The 19,773-nt window shown below is 50.1% G+C and overlaps 1 protein-coding gene across 4 annotated transcripts in view; it reads left to right on the top strand.

Moving 5' to 3' along the window:
- Positions 1-19,773, top strand: part of aaas (achalasia, adrenocortical insufficiency, alacrimia) — a 46,079-nt gene that overhangs the window by 5,667 nt on the left and 20,639 nt on the right. For all 4 annotated transcript variants that reach the window (XM_072248587.1, XM_072248590.1, XM_072248589.1 and 1 more), the window contains exons 6-11: positions 1,251-1,297; positions 3,812-3,910; positions 4,110-4,253; positions 4,700-4,820; positions 6,899-7,023; positions 7,808-7,868. In XM_072248587.1, the coding sequence (XP_072104688.1) occupies positions 1,251-1,297; positions 3,812-3,910; positions 4,110-4,253; positions 4,700-4,820; positions 6,899-7,023; positions 7,808-7,868 (597 nt within the window). The remainder of the gene's footprint in view (positions 1-1,250; positions 1,298-3,811; positions 3,911-4,109; positions 4,254-4,699; positions 4,821-6,898; positions 7,024-7,807; positions 7,869-19,773) is intronic.

Here is a 19,773-nt window from a genome sequence, read left to right as displayed (position 1 = left end):
TGTGACTGGTCAGTGGGGTCGGGGATGAGGTTAATCTCTGGGGACTGGGGTCGGGTTGGGGAGGAGTCACTCTGGGTCAGATATTCTAGACACTATGGGATCGGGTTGGGGAGGGGTCAGGTATTTCAGATACCTTGGAGTCAGGGGTTGGGGAGGGTCAGGTATTTCAGATACCTTGGAGTCAAGGGTTGGAGAGGGGTCAGGTATTTCAGATACCTTGGGGTCAGGGGTTGGGGAGGGGTCAGGTATTTCAGATACCGAGGGGTCAGGGGTTGGGGAGGAGTCACTCTGGGTCAGATATTCTAGACACTATGGGATCAGGGGTTGGGGAGGGGTCAAGTATTTCAGATACCTTGGGGTCAGGGGTTGGGGAGGAGTCACTCTGGGTCAGATATTCTAGACACTATGGGATCGGGTTAGGGAAGGGTCAGGTATTTCAGATACCTTGGAGTCGGGTTGGGGAGGGGTCAGGTATTTCAGATACCTTGGGGTCAGGGGTTGGGGAGGAGTCACTCTGGGTCAGATATTCTAGACACTATGAGATCAGGGGTTGGGGAGGGGTCGGGTATTTCAGATACCTTGGGGTCAGGGGTTGGGCAGGAGTCACTCTGGGTCAGATATTCTAGACACTATGGGATCAGGGGTTGGGGAGGGGTCAAGTATTTCAGATACCTTGGGGTCAGGGGTTGGGGAGGAGTCACTCTGGGTCAGACATTCTAGACACTATGGGATCGGGTTAGGGAAGGGTCAGGTATTTCAGATACCTTGGAGTCAGGGGTTGGGGAGGGGTCAGGTATTTCAGATACCTTGGGGCCAGGGGTTGGGGAGGAGTCACTCTGGGTCAGATATTCTAGACACTATGGGATCAGGGGTTGGGGAGGGGTCGGGTATTTCAGATACCTTGGGGTCAGGGGTTGGGCAGGAGTCACTCTGGGTCAGATATTCTAGACACTATGGGATCGGGTTAGGGAAGGGTCAGGTATTTCAGATACCTTGGAGTCAGGGGTTGGGGAGGGGTCAGGTATTTCAGATACCTTGGGGTCAGGGGTTGGGGAGGAGTCACTCTGGGTCAGATATTCTAGACACTATGGGATCAGGGGTTGGGGAGGGGTCAGGTATTTCAGATACCTTGGAGTCAGGGGTTGGGGAAGGGTCAGGTATTTCAGATACCTTGGGGTCAGGGGTTGGGGAGGAGTCACTCTGGGTCAGCTGTTCTGGACAGAACCCCTTAAGCCTCTGTTGTTCCACAGCTGAGCACCGAGGAACTTCTTGCACAGTTCACACAGGTCACTGATTGGTGAGTCCATTCAACCACATGGGGGAGAATGTGGGGTGTGGTCTCTGGGGTGATCGGGAAATTGTAGGGATCACTTATAAAATGGGCGGAGTCACAAAGTCATACAGCACAGAAATGGGCCCTTTGGCCGAACTAGTCCATACTGATACTGATCCTGATCCTCACCCAAGCCAGTCCCATTTGCCTGCATTTGTCTCATGTCCATTTTTCTACCATCTATCTCTCCATTTCCTTTCAGAGTTTGTTAATGTACCTGCCTCAACCACTTCCTCTGGGTGGAAAAATTGCCCCTCAATTTCCTATTAAATCTCTCCACTCACTCCTTAAACCTGTGCCCTGTAGTTCATGATACCCCAACCCTTGGAGGAAAAAAAACTGCGCATTCACCCTGTCTGTGGTAACCTGGATTTGTACACCTTGCTAAGGTCAACCCTCAGTCTCCTACGTTCCAAGAATAAAGTTCTGACCTGCCTAATCCCTCACCATGATTGAATCCATCGAGTCTTAGCAAATCTTCGTAAATCTCTGCACTCTTTCCAGCTTAATGACATCTTTCCTATATCAGCATGACCAAATCAGTACACGCTACTCCAAGGTCAGCTTGATCAACATCTCATACATTACAACTGCAATGTAACATCCCAACTCCTGTACCCATTATTCTGACTGATGAAGGTCACCGAACTAAATGCCTTCTTCGTTATCCTGTTCACCTGTGACAACACTTTGGGGGACTTCTGTTCTACAACATTCCCCTGTCATTTACCAGTCCCCCTGCGTACCTGTACCCTGAGCTCCTTCTGTGTTACAACACTCCTCAGTGCCCTACTGTTCACTGAAATTCCTTCCCTCATAGTGATAAGGGCAGATACATTAACAACGTCTAAAAAGCAATTGAACAGGTACGTGGATCGGAAATGTTTGAAGGGATGTGGGTAAATGGAATTAGCTCAGGTAAACACCTCGTTCGGCAGGGATGAGTTAGGTTGCAGGTCCTGTTTCTATGCTGACTTACTCCAGCACTCTGTGTGTTACTCTGGATTCCAGCATCTGGTGTCCCCGGTGCCTGGCCCGCCTGATTTGTTAGTCCATCTGACTTGACCTCTCACCTGCTTTGAGGAAGTGCCTGTGGTAACCCTGGGAGTTTTCGTAATCAGAATCAGGTTTATTATCACTGACATACTGTGTGTCCTGTTTTGTGGCTGCAACGCATAGAATTACAGTAAATCTCACTTAAAATGAAATAGATAAATTGTGTGAAAGTGAAATAGCAATTTAGTGTTCATAGGTTCGTGAACTACTCAGAAATCTAGTGGAGGTGAAGAAGCTGTTTCTGAATCATTGAGTGTGTGTCTTCAGGCTCCTGTACCTCATCCCTGATGGTAGTAATGAGAAGAGGGCATGTCCTGGGTGGTGGGATGGATGGTGCCTTGAGGCATTGCCTTTTGAAGATTACCTCAATGCTGGGAGGCTAGTGCCCATGATGGAGCTGGCTGAGTTTACAACTTTCTGCAGCTTTTCAGATCCTGTGCAGTGGTGCCTCTGTACCAGATGGTGATGCAACCAGTCAGAACCGTATATCTGTAGAAATCCTTGGTGACGTACCAAGTCTCCTTAAACTCCTAATGATATATACCTGCTAGAGTGCCGCCTTTGAAATTACATCAATGCGTTGGGCCCAGGATAGATCCTCTGAGATACTGGAGCCCAGGAAATTGAAACTGCTCACCCTTTCCACTGCTGACCCCTCAGTGAGGACTGGTGTGTGTTTTTCCTAATGTCCTGAAATCCACAATCAGAATGCATAATAAAGTGCAACAGTCCGTGGAGAGAGTCCATAGGAGGCTCACTAGAACAATCCCAGGAAGAAAAGCTTTTTGTATGAGCAGTGTTTCACGTCTCCAGGCCTGTGCCCAATTGAGGTCAGAAGAATTGGAGAGAAAGGATAGTGGGGTGGGATCTCATTGAAACCTGGATGTTGAAAGGCCTGGAGAATGGGCGTAGAGAGAACATCTCCATCAATGGAAGGGTCCAGGATCGGAGGACATGACCTGAGAATTGTGGGTCATCTCTTTGGAACTGGGGCAAGGAAGAGGATCAGTCAGAGGGTGGTGAATCTGGAATTCATTGCCACAGAGGGCAGTGCAGGCTGAGTCATTGGGTATGTTGAAGGCAGAGCTGGGTGGGCTTCTGATTGATGAGGGGGTTAAGGGTGACAGAGAGAAGGGGGTTGAGAGTAAGAAAAAAAATCAACTTTATTTGAATGGGAGAGCAGACGCAATGGGCTGAATGGCCTTATTCTGCTCCCAGTGCCGCAGATCTGATGCAGGATAGGTGCAGATGGATGAAATAGCATGGTGGTTTAGAATAGAGAGTGGACTGGAAGAGCTGAATGGCCTGTGGGATGGGGAAGGATCAGCCCTGTTCTGACAGACAAGAGGAGGTGTTTCTATCCCCCCCCCACCCTCCCATTCTTTAATGGCTGCCACTCACTCTCTCTTTCCGTGTTCCCAGGAAGGAGGGTTGTCTGCGTGCCTTCGCCTGGCACCCCCACACTAACAAATGCGCCCTCGCACTTCTTGACGACTCCATACGCATCTATAGGGGCGGCAGGTAGGAAGATATTGCCTCTTCTCCTCCCCCCTCCCTTCCCTCCCACTCACTTGAGGGTACAGTCTGATGTGGGAGGAGTGGGTGGGGCACATCTGACTGTAGAGCCGGGGGTGGTGGGGCCCGTCCCACTGTGGTACTGATCTCTATCCTCCCCCCTCTCTCCCTTGTCCCCTTGATGACGCTAAGCTCTCTCTTGCAGTGACACAGTGCCCACGCTCAAACACCGGCTGCAGAGGAGTGTGGCGTGTGTGTCCTGGAAGCCTCTCTGTGCCTCGGTCCTGGCTGCCGGCTGTGAGAGCGGCGTGCTGGTGTGGAACGTGGACCCCAACTCCCTCTCTACCAGGTAATGGGGGAACACATCTCCTCACTGGGATCCTCAGTAACTACAGAGGCCACAGACAGGAAGAAGGCATGGCTTGTAGGGAAGGAGGAGGAGGGAGGTGAGGAGAGTGGGTGGAGTGACAAAGAGGGAGAGGGGGAAGGAGTTCAGCAGGGATCGTCAGCAAGGAGGGAGAGGCAGAGTGGTAAATTGGCTTATTATTGTCACATATACTGAAGTACGGTGAAAACTGTACTGCATGCCATCTACACAGATCATTTCACCACATCAATATATTGAGGTAGGACAAGGTAAAATAATAACAGAATGCAGAACAAAATGTTACAGTTTAAGTTGAGAGGGGGGAGATTTAATAGGGACCTGAGGGGCAAGATTTACTAACCCCAGCCCCCAAGTTGGTGGTGGGGGATGTTCTAGTCCAAAAGTAATCTTCCTTTTCCCTCTCTCAGACCCTCATCAGGTTGTGCCCAGGTTCTCACCCATCCCGGACACAGCCCTGTTACTTCCATAGCCTGGTGCCCACGGGGAGACCTATTGGTCACTGCTTCACCCTTGGACACCTCCATGTTGGTAAGTTCAGAACAACACAGCATGGACACAGGCCTTTTGGCCTATCCACTTCATGATGGCCCTTCTTACCCAACCCCCTGTTCTTACCCCCCATCCCACATTCTTCCTTCTCCCCTCCCTCTGCAACTGCATCTTAACAGTACTATTGTACATGGCTCAACCATATACTCTGGCATCTTGTTCCATATACTCACTGCCCTCTGTGTGGGGGGAAAAAAAATTGTTCCCCTCTCCCTTATCCTAAGTTGGAATTGGTTTATTATTGTCACATGCACTGAGATACAGTGAAAAGCTTGTCTTGCACATTGTTCCTACAGATCAGATCATTACACAGTGTATTGAGGTAAAACAATAACAGAATGCAGAATAAAGTGTCACAGTTACAGAGAAAGTGCATTGCAAGTAGACAATAAGGCGCAAGATCATAATGATGTAGATTGTGAGGTCAAAATTCCAACTTGGTGTACTAGGGGCTGTTTTATTATGGTCTTGTAACAGTGGGGTAGAATCTGTCCCTCTCCTGGTGCCTGGTGGTATGTGCTTTCAGGCTTTTGTTTTTCTGGCAGATAGAAAAGGAGAGAGAATGGGTGGGATCTTTGATTATTCTGGCTGCTTCACTGAGACAGTGAGAAGTGTAGGCAGAGTCCATGGAAGGGAGACTGGTTTCTGTGATGTGCTGAGCTGTGTCCACAACGGTAGTCAAGTGTAGAATGGTGGCTGTGCCCAGCTGCGATGTAGCTGCATAGGAAGCTTTCAATTTTAAATTTTAACAAAATTGGTGAGGGTTGAGAGGGGCATGCAGAACTATAGACTCCTGAGAAAGTAGAGGCCTTGATCAGCTTTTTTGCCCTTGGTGTTTGTGTGCAGTTTATTGGTGATGTTCACTCCTAGGAATTTGAAGCTTTCAACCTCAACACTGTCGGTGTAGACAGGAGCATGTACACAATCTCCCTTCAACGAAGTCAATGACCAGCTCTTTTGTTGATATTGAGGAAAAGGTTGTTATGAGGGTGCAGAAGAGGTTCACCAGGATACTGCCTGGATTAGAAAGCATGAGCTTTAACGAGAGGTTGGACAAACTTGGCTTGTTTGAAATATCTGTCTATATATCCTTTTTTTCTTTCTTTCTGGCGGGAATTCAACCCTGACACTTTACAGCACCAGTTGATCACTGAATGGGGTTCAATTCCCACCGCTGTTTATAAAGAGTTTGTACGTTCTCCCTGTGACCTCATGGTTATCCCCAGGTGCTCTGGTTTCCTCTCAAATTGCAAAGTGGGTTGTGGTAATGCTATGTGAGTTGTGGCGCTGGACTTGTGATGACACTTGTGGGCTGCCCCGGCACAATCCTCAGACTGTTGATTGTTGACACAGTGATGCATTTCACTGTATGTTTTGGTGCGTATGAGAAAAATAAAGCTAAGCTTTTCTTTCATCTTTCTTTCTTTCCTCCTATCCTTATTTTTTATATTGTAACTTATAGTAATTTTTATGTCTTGCACTGTGCAAGTTTCGTGACATACTGTATGTCAGTGCTAATGCACCTGATTCTGATAATTTTCTCTCCTGGTGACCCCTGTAAACATCAATCATCTCCCTGTGATTTTTCTTTCCCCTTCCATAAACAACTGCCCCTCTCCTTGAAATTAAGATGGATTCAGTCAGACAGCTGAAACTCTTCCTGTGCTGCTTCATGGTCTGTGGTGGGGATGGAGTTAGTGTGGGGAGAGGGAGGTTTTGGGGGAGTGCACAGAGGCATGAGGGGGAAGGGCATGTGTGTTTGCGTGGTAGGTTTGAAGGGTAGGGGTGGGGTGTTGGGAAGGAGAGGAAGTGTGGAATGGGGGTGAAATGTGGCGAGGGAGGGGGGTTAGGCAGAAATGTTCGAGGGGTGGTGTCAAGATTTGGGGGTCTGAGTAGGTGGGGATGGGTTGGGAGAGGATGTCGAGAACAGGTTTGGGGTGTACTGGAGGCTGTGAGGGGCTGTACATGCAGTGACCCTTTCCCTCTGCCCAACCCATCCCCTTTCCCTATCATCCATCCTTCCCGCCCTTCCCTTTCCCTCTTTCTCTCTCCACCAGGTGTGGGATGTTGCCACAGAAAGCTGTGTCCCCCTGCAGCGGGTTGGAGGAGGGGGTGTCACCTTCCTGGCCTGGTCCCCCGACAGCAGCAGGATCTTGGCTGCCACCCCCTCTGCTGTTTTCAGGTGGGTGTCTGTGGGGGAGGAGTGGGTGAGAGGGGTGACGAGGGTAAGGTCCCGGGGTTGAGGAATCAAGAACCAGAGGGTCCAGGTTTGAGGTGAGAGGGGTGTGATTTAAAAGGAAATGGATTGGCAACTTCTATACCAGAGGGTGGTCTGTATATGGACTGAGCTTCCAGAGGTACATGAACAACATTTAAAAGGCACCTGGACAGGTACGTGGATAGGAAAGGTTTAGAATGATATAAGATACAGTGTAAAGCTGTTCATACAGATCAGATCATTACACAGTGTATTGAGATAGAACAAGGTAAAACAATAACAGAATGCAGAATAAAGTGTAACAGTTACAGAGAAAGTGCAGTGTAGTTTAAATGTAAAATGCAAGATCAGAAATGAGGTAGATTGAGAGTTTATCTTGTACCAGCAGATGATTCAATGCTCTGATAACAGCAGGGTTGAAACCATCCTTGAGCCCGATGGGAGGAGGAGAAGAGAGAATGTCCAGTGTGGGTGGGGTATTTGATTATTCTGGCTGTTTTACTGAGCAGTGAGAAGTGTAGACAGTCCGTGGAGGGGAGGCTGGTTTCTGTGATGTGCTGAGCTGTGTCCACAACTCTCAGGTCACAGATAGAGCAGTTGACCATGGAAACTGGTGTATAATTGGTACTTGTGGAATCACAAGGCAAGAATTGGTTACAGGATCCGGTGTGAATTAGTGAGAAGCCCTTTGCACCAAGACTGTTGTTGCTCCTGGACCCTCATTATCTCCCCTCTCTCTTTCCTTCAGGGTGTGGGAGACTCGGACGTGGACCTGTGACCGATGGCCCACACTGAAGGGCAGGTGTCAGGTATGTAACAGCAAACCAGTTCGGGTGACAGGGCAGGATCGACAGAGGGGGAGGTCTGGGTGACAAAATGGTTCAAAATAAATTGATCAGCAAAGTACATAGGTGTCATCATATACAACTCTGAGATTAATTTTCTAGTGGGCATTCACAGTAAATGTAAAGAAACAATAGACTCAAAGACCGACAACCAATATGTAAAAGGCCCAACAAGTTCTGCAAATTAATACAAAAAATTTAAACAGTAAGGAATAAATCCTCAGAATAAGGTGTAGAGTCCTTGAAAGTGAGTCCAGAGAATGTGAAATAAGTCCAGACCTGAGGTGAGTAAAATTATCCATGCCTGATGACAACAAGGACAAAACTATTAAAGTGAACATCAAGGTCCTGCAGAGTGCTGCCGAACAGAGGGAGCTCGGGGTACAGGTACACAGAGAGACCGGTAAATGACAGGGGAGTGTTGTAGAACAGAGGGAGCTTGGGGTACAGGTACACAGGGAGACTGGTAAATGACAGGGGAGTGTTGTAGAACAGAGGGAGCTCGGGGTACAGGTACACAGAGAGACTGGTAAATGACAGGGGAGTGTTGTAGAACAGAGGGAGCTCGGGGTACAGGTACACAGAGAGACCGGTAAATGACAGGGGAGTGTTGTAGAACAGAGGGAGCTCAGGGTACAGGTACAAAGAGAGACTGGTAAATGACAGGGGAGTGTTGTAGAACAGAGGGAGCTCAGGGTACAGGTACACAGAGAGACTGGTAAATGTCAGGGGAGTGTTGTAAACAGAGGGACCTCGGAGTACAGGTACACAGAGAGACCGGGAAATGACAGGGGAGTGTTGTAGAACAGAGGGAGCTCGGGGTACAGGTACACAGAGAGACTGGTAAATGACAGGGGATTGTTGTTGAACTGAGGGAGCTCGGGGTACAGGTACATAGAGAGACTGGTAAATGACAGGGGAGTGTTGTAGAACAGAGGGAGCTCGGGGTACAGGTACACAGAGAGACCGGTAAATGACAAGTTAATATTGTAGAACACAGGGAGCTCGGGCTACAGGTACACAGAGAGACTGGTAAATGACGGGAGTGTTGTAGAACAGAGGGAGCTCGGGGTACAGGTACACAGAGAGATCAGTAAATGACAGGGGAGTGTTGTAGAACAGAGGGAGCTCGGGGTACAGGTACACAGAGAGACCGATAAATGACAGGGGAGTGTTGTAGAACAGAGGGAGCTCGGGGTACAGGTACACAGAGACTGGTAAATGACAGGGGAGTGTTGTAGAACACAGTGAGCTCAGGGTACAGGTACACAGAGAGACTGGTGAATGTCAGGGGATTGGAGTAGTATTGAGATAATTGGGGCTAGAGATCCACACACAGAGAGACTGGTAAATGTCAGGGGATTGGAGTGGAAATGAGGGTCCTCGGAGTACAGGTATGCAGAGAGACTGGTAAATGACTGGGGAGTGTTGTAAACAGAGGGACCTCGGAGTACAGGTATGCAGAGAGATCAGTAAATGACCAGGGAGTGTTGTAAACAGAGGGAGCCTGCGGTATAGGTACACAGAGAGACTGGTAAATGACAGGGGAGTGTTGTAGAACAGAGGGAGCTCCGGGTACAGAGGGAGCTTGGGGTACAGGTGCACAGAGAGACCGGTAAATGACAGGGGAGTGTTGTAGAACAGAGGGAGCTCGGGGTACAGGTACACAGAGAGACCGGTAAATGACAGGGGAGTGTTGTAGAACAGAGGGAGCTCGGGGTACAGGTACACAGAGAGACCGGTAAATGACAGGGGAGTGTTGTAGAACAGAGGGAGCTCAGGGTACGGTACACAGAGAGACTGGTAAATGTCAGGGGAGTGTTGTAGAACAGAGGGAGTTCGGGGTACAGGTACACAGAGAGACCGGTAAATGTCAGGGGAGTGTTGTAGAACAGAGGGAGCTCGGGGTACAGGTACACGGAGAGACCGGTAAATGACAGGGGAGTGTTGTCGAACAGAGGGAGCTCGGGGTAAAGGTACAGGGAGAGACTGGTAATTGACAGGGGAATGTTGGAGAACAGAGGGAGCTGGGGTACAGGTACACAGAGAGACCGGTAAATGTCAGGGGAGTGTTGTAGAACAGAGGAAGCTCAGTGTACAGGTACACAGAGAGACTGGTAAATGTCAGGGGAGTGTTGTAAACAGAGGGACCTCGGAGTTCAGGTACACAGAGAGACCGGTAAATGACAGGGGAGTGTTGTAGAACAGAGGGAGCTCGGGGTACAGATATATAGAGAGACCGGTAAATGATAGGGGATTGTTGTTGAACTGAGGGAGCTCGGGGTACAGGTACATAGAGAGACCGGTAAATGACAAGTTAATATTGTAGAACACAGGGAGCTCGGGCTACAGGTACACAGAGAGATCAGTAAATGACAGGGGAGTGTTGTAGAACAGAGGGAGCTCGGGGTACAGGTACACAGAGAGACTGGTAAATGACAGGAGAGTGTTGTACAACACAGTGAGCTCGGGGTACAGGTACACTGAGAGACCGGTGAATGTCAGGGGATTGGAGTAGTATTGAGATAATTCGGGCTAGAGATCCACACACAGAGAGACTGGTAAATGTCAGGGGATTGGAGTGGAAATGAGGGTCCTCGGAGTACAGGTATGCAGAGAGACTGGTAAATGACTGGGGAGTGTTGTAAACAGAGGGACTTCGGAGTACAGGTATGCAGAGAGATCAGTAAATGACCAGGGAGTGTTGTAAACAGAGGGAGCCTGGGGTATAGGTACACAGAGAGACCGGTAAATGACAGGGGAGTGTTGTAGAACAGAGGGAGCTCAGGGTACAGGTACACAGAGAGACCGGTAAATGTCAGGGGAATGTTGTAGAACAGAGGAGCTCGGGGTACAGGTACACAGAGAGACCGGTAAATGTCAGGGGAGTGTTGTAGAACAGAGGGAGCTCGGGGTACAGGTACACAAGAGAGACTGGTAAATGACAGGGGAGTGTTGTAGAACAGAGGGAGCTTGGGGTACAGGTACACAGAGACCGGTAAATGACAGGGGAGTGTTGTAGAACAGAGGGAGCTCAGGGTACAGGTACACAGAGAGACTGGTAAATGACAGGGGAGTGTTGTAGAACAGAGGGAGCTCAGGGTACAGGTACACAGAGAGACTGGTAAATGACAGGGGAGTGTTGTAGAACAGAGGGAGCTCGGGGTACAGGTACACAGAGAGACCGGTAAATGACAGGGGATTGTTGTTGAACTGAGGGAGCTCGGGGTACAGGTACACAGAGAGACCGGTAAATGTCAGGGGAGTGTTGTAGAACAGAGGGAGCTCGGGGTACAGGTACACAGAGAGACCGGTAAATGTCAGGGGAGTGTTGTTGAACAGAGGGAGCTCGGGGTACAGGTACACAGAGAGACCGGTAAATGACAGGGGATTGTTGTTGAACTGAGGGAGCTCGGGGTACAGGTACACAGAGAGACCGGTAAATGACAAGTTAATATTGTAGAACACAGGGAGCTCGGGCTACAGGTACACAGAGAGACTGGTAAATGACAGGGGAGTGTTGTAGAACAGAGGGAGCTCGGGGTACAGGTACACAGAGAGATCAGTAAATGACCAGGGAGTGTTGTAAACAGAGGGAGCCTGGGGTATAGGTACACAGAGAGACTGGTAAATGACAGGAGAGTGTTGTAGAACAGAGGGAGCTCGGGGTACAGGTACACAGAGAGACCGGTAAATGACAGGGGAGTGTTGTAGAACAGAGGGAGCTCGGGGTACAGGTACACAGAGAGACTGGTAAATGACAGGGGAGTGTTGTAGAACAGAGGGAGCTCAGGGTACAGATACACAGAGAGACCGGTAAATGTCAGGGGAGTGTTGTAGAACAGAGGGAGCTCAGGGTACAGGTACACAGAGAGACTGGTAAATGACAGGGGATTGTTGTTGAACAGAGGGAGCTCGGGGTACAGGTACATAGAGAGACCGGTAAATGACAAGTTAATATTGTAGAACACAGGGAGCTCGGGGTACAGGTACACAGAGAGACTGGTAAATGTCAGGGGAGTGTTGTAGAACAGAGGGAGCTTGGGGTTCAGGTACACAGAGAGACCGGTAAATGACAGGGGAGTGTTGTAGAACAGAGGGAGCTTGGGGTACAGGTACACAGAGAGACCGGTAAATGACAGGGGAGTGTTGTAGAACAGAGGGAGCTCGGGGTACAGGTACACAGAGAGACTGGTAAATGACAGGGGAGTGTTGCAGAACAGAGGGAGCTCGGGGTACAGGTACACAGAGAGATCAGTAAATGACAGGAGAGTGTTGTAGAACACAGTGAGCTCGGGGTACAGGTACACTGAGAGACCGGTGAATGTCAGGGGATTGGAGTAGTATTGAGATAATTCGGGCTAGAGATCCACACACAGAGAGACTGGTAAATGTCAGGGGATTGGAGTGGAAATGAGGGTCCTCGGAGTACAGGTACACAGAGAGACTGGTAAATGTCAGGGGAGTGTTATAGAACAGAGGGAGCTCGGGGTACAGGTACACAGAGAGACTGGTAAATGACAGGGGAGTGTTGTAGAACAGAGGGAGCTCGGGGTACAGGTACACAGAGAGATCAGTAAATGACAGGAGAGTGTTGTAGAACACAGTGAGCTCGGGGTACAGGTACACTGAGAGACCGGTGAATGTCAGGGGATTGGAGTAGTATTGAGATAATTCGGGCTAGAGATCCACACACAGAGAGACTGGTAAATGTCAGGGGATTGGAGTGGAAATGAGGGTCCTACAGGTACAGGTACACAGACCGGTAAATGACAGGGGAGTGTTGTAGAACAGAGGGAGCTTGGGGTTCAGGTACACAGAGAGACCGGTAAATGACAGGGGAGTGTTGTAGAACAGAGGGAGCTCGGGGTACAGGTACACAGAGAGACCGGTAAATGACAGGGGAGTGTTGTAGAACAGAGGGAGCTCGGGGTACAGGTACACAGAGAGACCGGTAAATGTCAGGGGAGCGTTGTAGAACAGAGGGAGCTCGGGGTACAGGTACACAGAGAGACCGGTAAATGACAGGGGAGTGTTGTAGAACAGAGGGAGCTCGGGGTACAGGAACACAGAGAGACCGGTAAATGACAGGGGAGTGTTGTAGAACAGAGGGAGCTCGGGGTACAGGTACACAGAGAGACTGGTAAATGACAGGGGAGTGTTGTAGAACAGAGGGAGCTCGGGGTACAGAGGGAGCTCGGGGTACAGGTACACAGAGAGACTGGTAAATGACAGGGGAGTGTTGTAGAACAGAGGGAGCTCGGGGTACAGGTACACAGAGAGACTGGTAGATGACAGGGGAGTGTTGTAGAACAGAGGGAGCTCGGGGTACAGGTACACAGGGAGACTGGTAGATGACAGGGGAGTGTTGTAGAACAGAGGGAGCTCGGGGTACAGGTACACAGGGAGACTGGTAAATGACGGGAGTGTTGTAGAACAGAGGGAGCTCGGGGTACAGGTACACAGGGAGACTGGCAAATGTCCAGGGAGTGTTGTAGAACAGAGGGAGCTCAGGGTACAGGTACACAGAGAGACTGGTAAATGACAGAGGATTGTTGTAGAACAGAGGGAGCTCGGGGTACAGGTACACTGAGAGACTGGTAAATGACAGGGGAGTGTTGTAGAACAGAGGGAGCTCGGGGTACAGGTACACAGAGAGACCGGTAAATGACAGGGGAGTGTTGTAGAACAGAGGGAGCTCGGGGTACAGATACACAGAGAGACTGGTAAATGACAGGGGAGTGTTGTAGAACAGAGGGAGCTCAGGGTACAGATACACAGAGAGACCGGTAAATGTCAGGGGAGTGTTGTAGAACAGAGGGAGCTCAGGGTACAGGTACACAGAGAGACTGGTAAATGACAGGGGATTGTTGTTGAACAGAGGGAGCTTGGGGTACAGGTACATAGAGAGACCGGTAAATGACAAGTTAATATTGTAGAACACAGGGAGCTCGGGGTACAGGTACACAGAGAGACTGGTAAATGTCAGGGGAGTGTTGTAGAACAGAGGGAGCTTGGGGTACAGGTACACAGAGAGACCGGTAAATGACAGGGGAGTGTTGTAAACAGAGGGACCTCGGAGTACAGGTACACAGAGAGACCGGGAAATGACAGGGGAGTGTTGTAGAACAGAGGGAGCTCGGGGTACAGGTACACAGAGAGACCGGTAAATGACAGGGGATTGTTGTTGAACTGAGGGAGCTCGGGGTACAGGTACATAGAGAGACCGGTAAATGACAGGGGAGTGTTGTAGAACAGAGGGAGCTCGGGGTACAGGTACACAGAGAGACTGGTAAATGTCAGGGGAGTGTTGTAGAACAGAGGGAGCTTGGGGTTCAGGTACACAGAGAGACCGGTAAATGACAGGGGAGTGTTGTAGAACAGAGGGAGCTCGGGGTACAGGTACACAGAGAGACCGGTAAATGACGGGAGTGTTGTAGAACAGAGGGAGCTCGGGGTACAGGTACACAGAGAGACTGGTAAATGACAGGGGATTGTTGTTGAACTGAGGGAGCTCGGGGTACAGGTACACAGAGAGACCGGTAAATGACAAGTTAATATTGTAGAACACAGGGAGCTCGGGCTACAGGTACACAGAGAGACTGGTAAATGACAGGGGAGTGTTGTAGAACAGAGGGAGCTCGGGGTACAGGTACACAGAGAGATCAGTAAATGACCAGGGAGTGTTGTAAACAGAGGGAGCCTGGGGTATAGGTACACAGAGAGACTGGTAAATGACAGGAGAGTGTTGTAGAACAGAGGGAGCTCGGGGTACAGGTACACAGAGAGACCGGTAAATGACAGGGGAGTGTTGTAGAACAGAGGGAGCTCGGGGTACAGATACACAGAGAGACTGGTAAATGACAGGGGAGTGTTGTAGAACAGAGGGAGCTCAGGGTACAGATACACAGAGAGACCGGTAAATGTCAGGGGAGTGTTGTAGAACAGAGGGAGCTCAGGGTACAGGTACACAGAGAGACTGGTAAATGACAGGGGATTGTTGTTGAACAGAGGGAGCTCGGGGTACAGGTACATAGAGAGACCGGTAAATGACAAGTTAATATTGTAGAACACAGGGAGCTCGGGGTACAGGTACACAGAGAGACTGGTAAATGTCAGGGGAGTGTTGTAGAACAGAGGGAGCTTGGGGTTCAGGTACACAGAGAGACCGGTAAATGACAGGGGAGTGTTGTAGAACAGAGGGAGCTTGGGGTACAGGTACACAGAGAGACCGGTAAATGACAGGGGAGTGTTGTAGAACAGAGGGAGCTCGGGGTACAGGTACACAGAGAGACTGGTAAATGACAGGGGAGTGTTGCAGAACAGAGGGAGCTCGGGGTACAGGTACACAGAGAGATCAGTAAATGACAGGAGAGTGTTGTAGAACACAGTGAGCTCGGGGTACAGGTACACTGAGAGACCGGTGAATGTCAGGGGATTGGAGTAGTATTGAGATAATTCGGGCTAGAGATCCACACACAGAGAGACTGGTAAATGTCAGGGGATTGGAGTGGAAATGAGGGTCCTCGGAGTACAGGTACACAGAGAGACTGGTAAATGTCAGGGGAGTGTTATAGAACAGAGGGAGCTCGGGGTACAGGTACACAGAGAGACTGGTAAATGACAGGGGAGTGTTGTAGAACAGAGGGAGCTCGGGGTACAGGTACACAGAGAGATCAGTAAATGACAGGAGAGTGTTGTAGAACACAGTGAGCTCGGGGTACAGGTACACTGAGAGACCGGTGAATGTCAGGGGATTGGAGTAGTATTGAGATAATTCGGGCTAGAGATCCACACACAGAGAGACTGGTAAATGTCAGGGGATTGGAGTGGAAATGAGGGTCCTACAGGTACAGGTACACAGACCGGTAAATGACAGGGGAGTGTTGTAGAACAGAGGGAGCTTGGGGTTCAGGTACACAGAGAGACCGGTAAATGACAGGGGAGTGTTGTAGAACAGAGGGAGCTCGGGGTACAGGTACACAGAGAGACCGGTAAATGACAGGGGAGTGTTGTAGAACAGAGGGAGCTCGGGGTACAGGTACACAGAGAGACCGGTAAATGTCAGGGGAGCGTTGTAGAACAGAGGGAGCTCGGGGTACAGGTACACAGAGAGACCGGTAAATGACAGGGGAGTGTTGTAGAACAGAGGGAGCTCGGGGTACAGGAACACAGAGAGACCGGTAAATGACAGGGGAGTGTTGTAGAACAGAGGGAGCTCGGGGTACAGGTACACAGAGAGACTGGTAAATGACAGGGGAGTGTTGTAGAACAGAGGGAGCTCGGGGTACAGAGGGAGCTCGGGGTACAGGTACACAGAGAGACTGGTAAATGACAGGGGAGTGTTGTAGAACAGAGGGAGCTCGGGGTACAGGTACACAGAGAGACTGGTAGATGACAGGGGAGTGTTGTAGAACAGAGGGAGCTCGGGGTACAGGTACACAGGGAGACTGGTAGATGACAGGGGAGTGTTGTAGAACAGAGGGAGCTCGGGGTACAGGTACACAGGGAGACTGGTAAATGACGGGAGTGTTGTAGAACAGAGGGAGCTCGGGGTACAGGTACACAGGGAGACTGGTAAATGACAGAGGATTGTTGTAGAACAGAGGGAGCTCGGGGTACAGGTACACTGAGAGACTGGTAAATGACAGGGGAGTGTTGTAGAACAGAGGGAGCTCGGGGTACAGGTACACAGAGAGACCGGTAAATGACAGGGGAGTGTTGTAGAACAGAGGGAGCTCGGGGTACAGATACACAGAGAGACTGGTAAATGACAGGGGAGTGTTGTAGAACAGAGGGAGCTCAGGGTACAGATACACAGAGAGACCGGTAAATGTCAGGGGAGTGTTGTAGAACAGAGGGAGCTCAGGGTACAGGTACACAGAGAGACTGGTAAATGACAGGGGATTGTTGTTGAACAGAGGGAGCTCGGGGTACAGGTACATAGAGAGACCGGTAAATGACAAGTTAATATTGTAGAACACAGGGAGCTCGGGGTACAGGTACACAGAGAGACTGGTAAATGTCAGGGGAGTGTTGTAGAACAGAGGGAGCTTGGGGTACAGGTACACAGAGAGACCGGTAAATGACAGGGGAGTGTTGTAAACAGAGGGACCTCGGAGTACAGGTACACAGAGAGACCGGGAAATGACAGGGGAGTGTTGTAGAACAGAGGGAGCTCGGGGTACAGGTACACAGAGAGACCGGTAAATGACAGGGGATTGTTGTTGAACTGAGGGAGCTCGGGGTACAGGTACATAGAGAGACCGGTAAATGACAGGGGAGTGTTGTAGAACAGAGGGAGCTCGGGGTACAGGTACACAGAGAGACTGGTAAATGTCAGGGGAGTGTTGTAGAACAGAGGGAGCTTGGGGTTCAGGTACACAGAGAGACCGGTAAATGACAGGGGAGTGTTGTAGAACAGAGGGAGCTCGGGGTACAGGTACACAGAGAGACCGGTAAATGACGGGAGTGTTGTAGAACAGAGGGAGCTCGGGGTACAGGTACACAGAGAGACCGGTAAATGACGGGAGTGTTGTAGAACAGAGGGAGCTCGGGGTACAGGTACACAGAGAGACTGGTAAATGTCAGGGGAGTGTTGTAGAACAGAGGGAGCTTGGGGTACAGGTACACAGAGACCGGTAAATGACAGGGGAGTGTTGTAGAACAGAGGGAGCTCAGGGTACAGGTACACAGAGAGACTGGTAAATGACAGGGGAGTGTTGTGGAACAGAGGGAGCTCAGGGTACAGGTACACAGAGAGACTGGTAAATGTCAGGGGAGTGTTGTAAACAGAGGGACCTCGGAGTACAGGTACACAGAGAGACCGGTAAATGACAGGGGAGTGTTGTAGAACAGAGGGAGCTCGGGGTACAGATATATAGAGAGACCGGTAAATGATAGGGGATTGTTGTTGAACTGAGGGAGCTCGGGGTACAGGTACATAGAGAGACCGGTAAATGACAAGTTAATATTGTAGAACACAGGGAGCTCGGGCTACAGGTACACAGAGAGATCAGTAAATGACAGGGAGTGTTGTAGAACAGAGTGAGCTCGGGGTACAGGTACACAGAGAGACTGGTAAATGACAGGAGAGTGTTGTAGAACACAGTGAGCTCGGGGTACAGGTACACTGAGAGACCGGTGAATGTCAGGGGATTGGAGTAGTATTGAGATAATTCGGGCTAGAGATCCACACACAGAGAGACTGGTAAATGTCAGGGGATTGGAGTGGAAATGAGGGTCCTCGGAGTACAGGTATGCAGAGAGACTGGTAAATGACTGGGGAGTGTTGTAAACAGAGGGACTTCGGAGTACAGGTATGCAGAGAGATCAGTAAATGACCAGGGAGTGTTGTAAACAGAGGGAGCCTGGGGTATAGGTACACAGAGAGACCGGTAAATGACAGGGGAGTGTTGTAGAACAGAGGGAGCTCAGGGTACAGGTACACAGAGAGACCGGTAAATGTCAGGGGAATGTTGTAGAACAGAGGGAGCTCGGGGTACAGGTACACAGAGAGACCGGTAAATGTCAGGGGAGTGTTGTAGAACAGAGGGAGCTCGGGGTACAGGTACACAAGAGAGACTGGTAAATGACAGGGGAGTGTTGTAGAACAGAGGGAGCTTGGGGTACAGGTACACAGAGACCGGTAAATGACAGGGGAGTGTTGTAGAACAGAGGGAGCTCAGGGTACAGGTACACAGAGAGACTGGTAAATGACAGGGGAGTGTTGTAGAACAGAGGGAGCTCAGGGTACAGGTACACAGAGAGACTGGTAAATGACAGGGGAGTGTTGTAGAACAGAGGGAGCTCGGGGTACAGGTACACAGAGAGACCGGTAAATGACAGGGGATTGTTGTTGAACTGAGGGAGCTCGGGGTACAGGTACACAGAGAGACCGGTAAATGTCAGGGGAGTGTTGTAGAACAGAGGGAGCTCGGGGTACAGGTACACAGAGAGACCGGTAAATGTCAGGGGAGTGTTGTAGAACAGAGGGAGCTCAGGGTACAGGTACACAGAGAGACTGGTAAATGACAGGGGATTGTTGTTGAACAGAGGGAGCTCGGGGTACAGGTACACAGAGAGACCGGTAAATGACAAGTTAATATTGTAGAACACAGGGAGCTCGGGCTACAGGTACACAGAGAGACTGGTAAATGACAGGGGAGTGTTGTAGAACAGAGGGAGCTCGGGGTACAGGTACACAGAGAGATCAGTAAATGACCAGGGAGTGTTGTAAACAGAGGGAGCCTGGGGTATAGGTACACAGAGAGACTGGTAAATGACAGGAGAGTGTTGTAGAACAGAGGGAGCTCGGGGTACAGGTACACAGAGAGACCGGTAAATGACAGGGGAGTGTTGTAGAACAGAGGGAGCTCGGGGTACAGATACACAGAGAGACCGGTAAATGACAGGGGAGTGTTGTAGAACAGAGGGAGCTCAGGGTACAGATACACAGAGAGACCGGTAAATGTCAGGGGAGTGTTGTAGAACAGAGGGAGCTCAGGGTACAGGTACACAGAGAGACTGGTAAATGACAGGGGATTGTTGTTGAACAGAGGGAGCTCGGGGTACAGGTACATAGAGAGACCGGTAAATGACAAGTTAATATTGTAGAACACAGGGAGCTCGGGGTACAGGTACACAGAGAGACTGGTAAATGTCAGGGGAGTGTTGTAGAACAGAGGGAGCTTGGGGTTCAGGTACACAGAGAGACCGGTAAATGACAGGGGAGTGTTGTAGAACAGAGGGAGCTTGGGGTACAGGTACACAGAGAGACCGGTAAATGACAGGGGAGTGTTGTAGAACAGAGGGAGCTCGGGGTACAGGTACACAGAGAGACTGGTAAATGACAGGGGAGTGTTGTAGA

The sequence above is a fragment of the Mobula birostris genome, chromosome X, assembly GCF_030028105.1.
Source record: "Mobula birostris isolate sMobBir1 chromosome X, sMobBir1.hap1, whole genome shotgun sequence".
NCBI lineage: Eukaryota > Metazoa > Chordata > Chondrichthyes > Myliobatiformes > Myliobatidae > Mobula > Mobula birostris.
The sequence above is the reverse complement of the archived record's forward strand: the minus strand, read 5'-3'. Positions and strand labels throughout refer to the sequence as shown.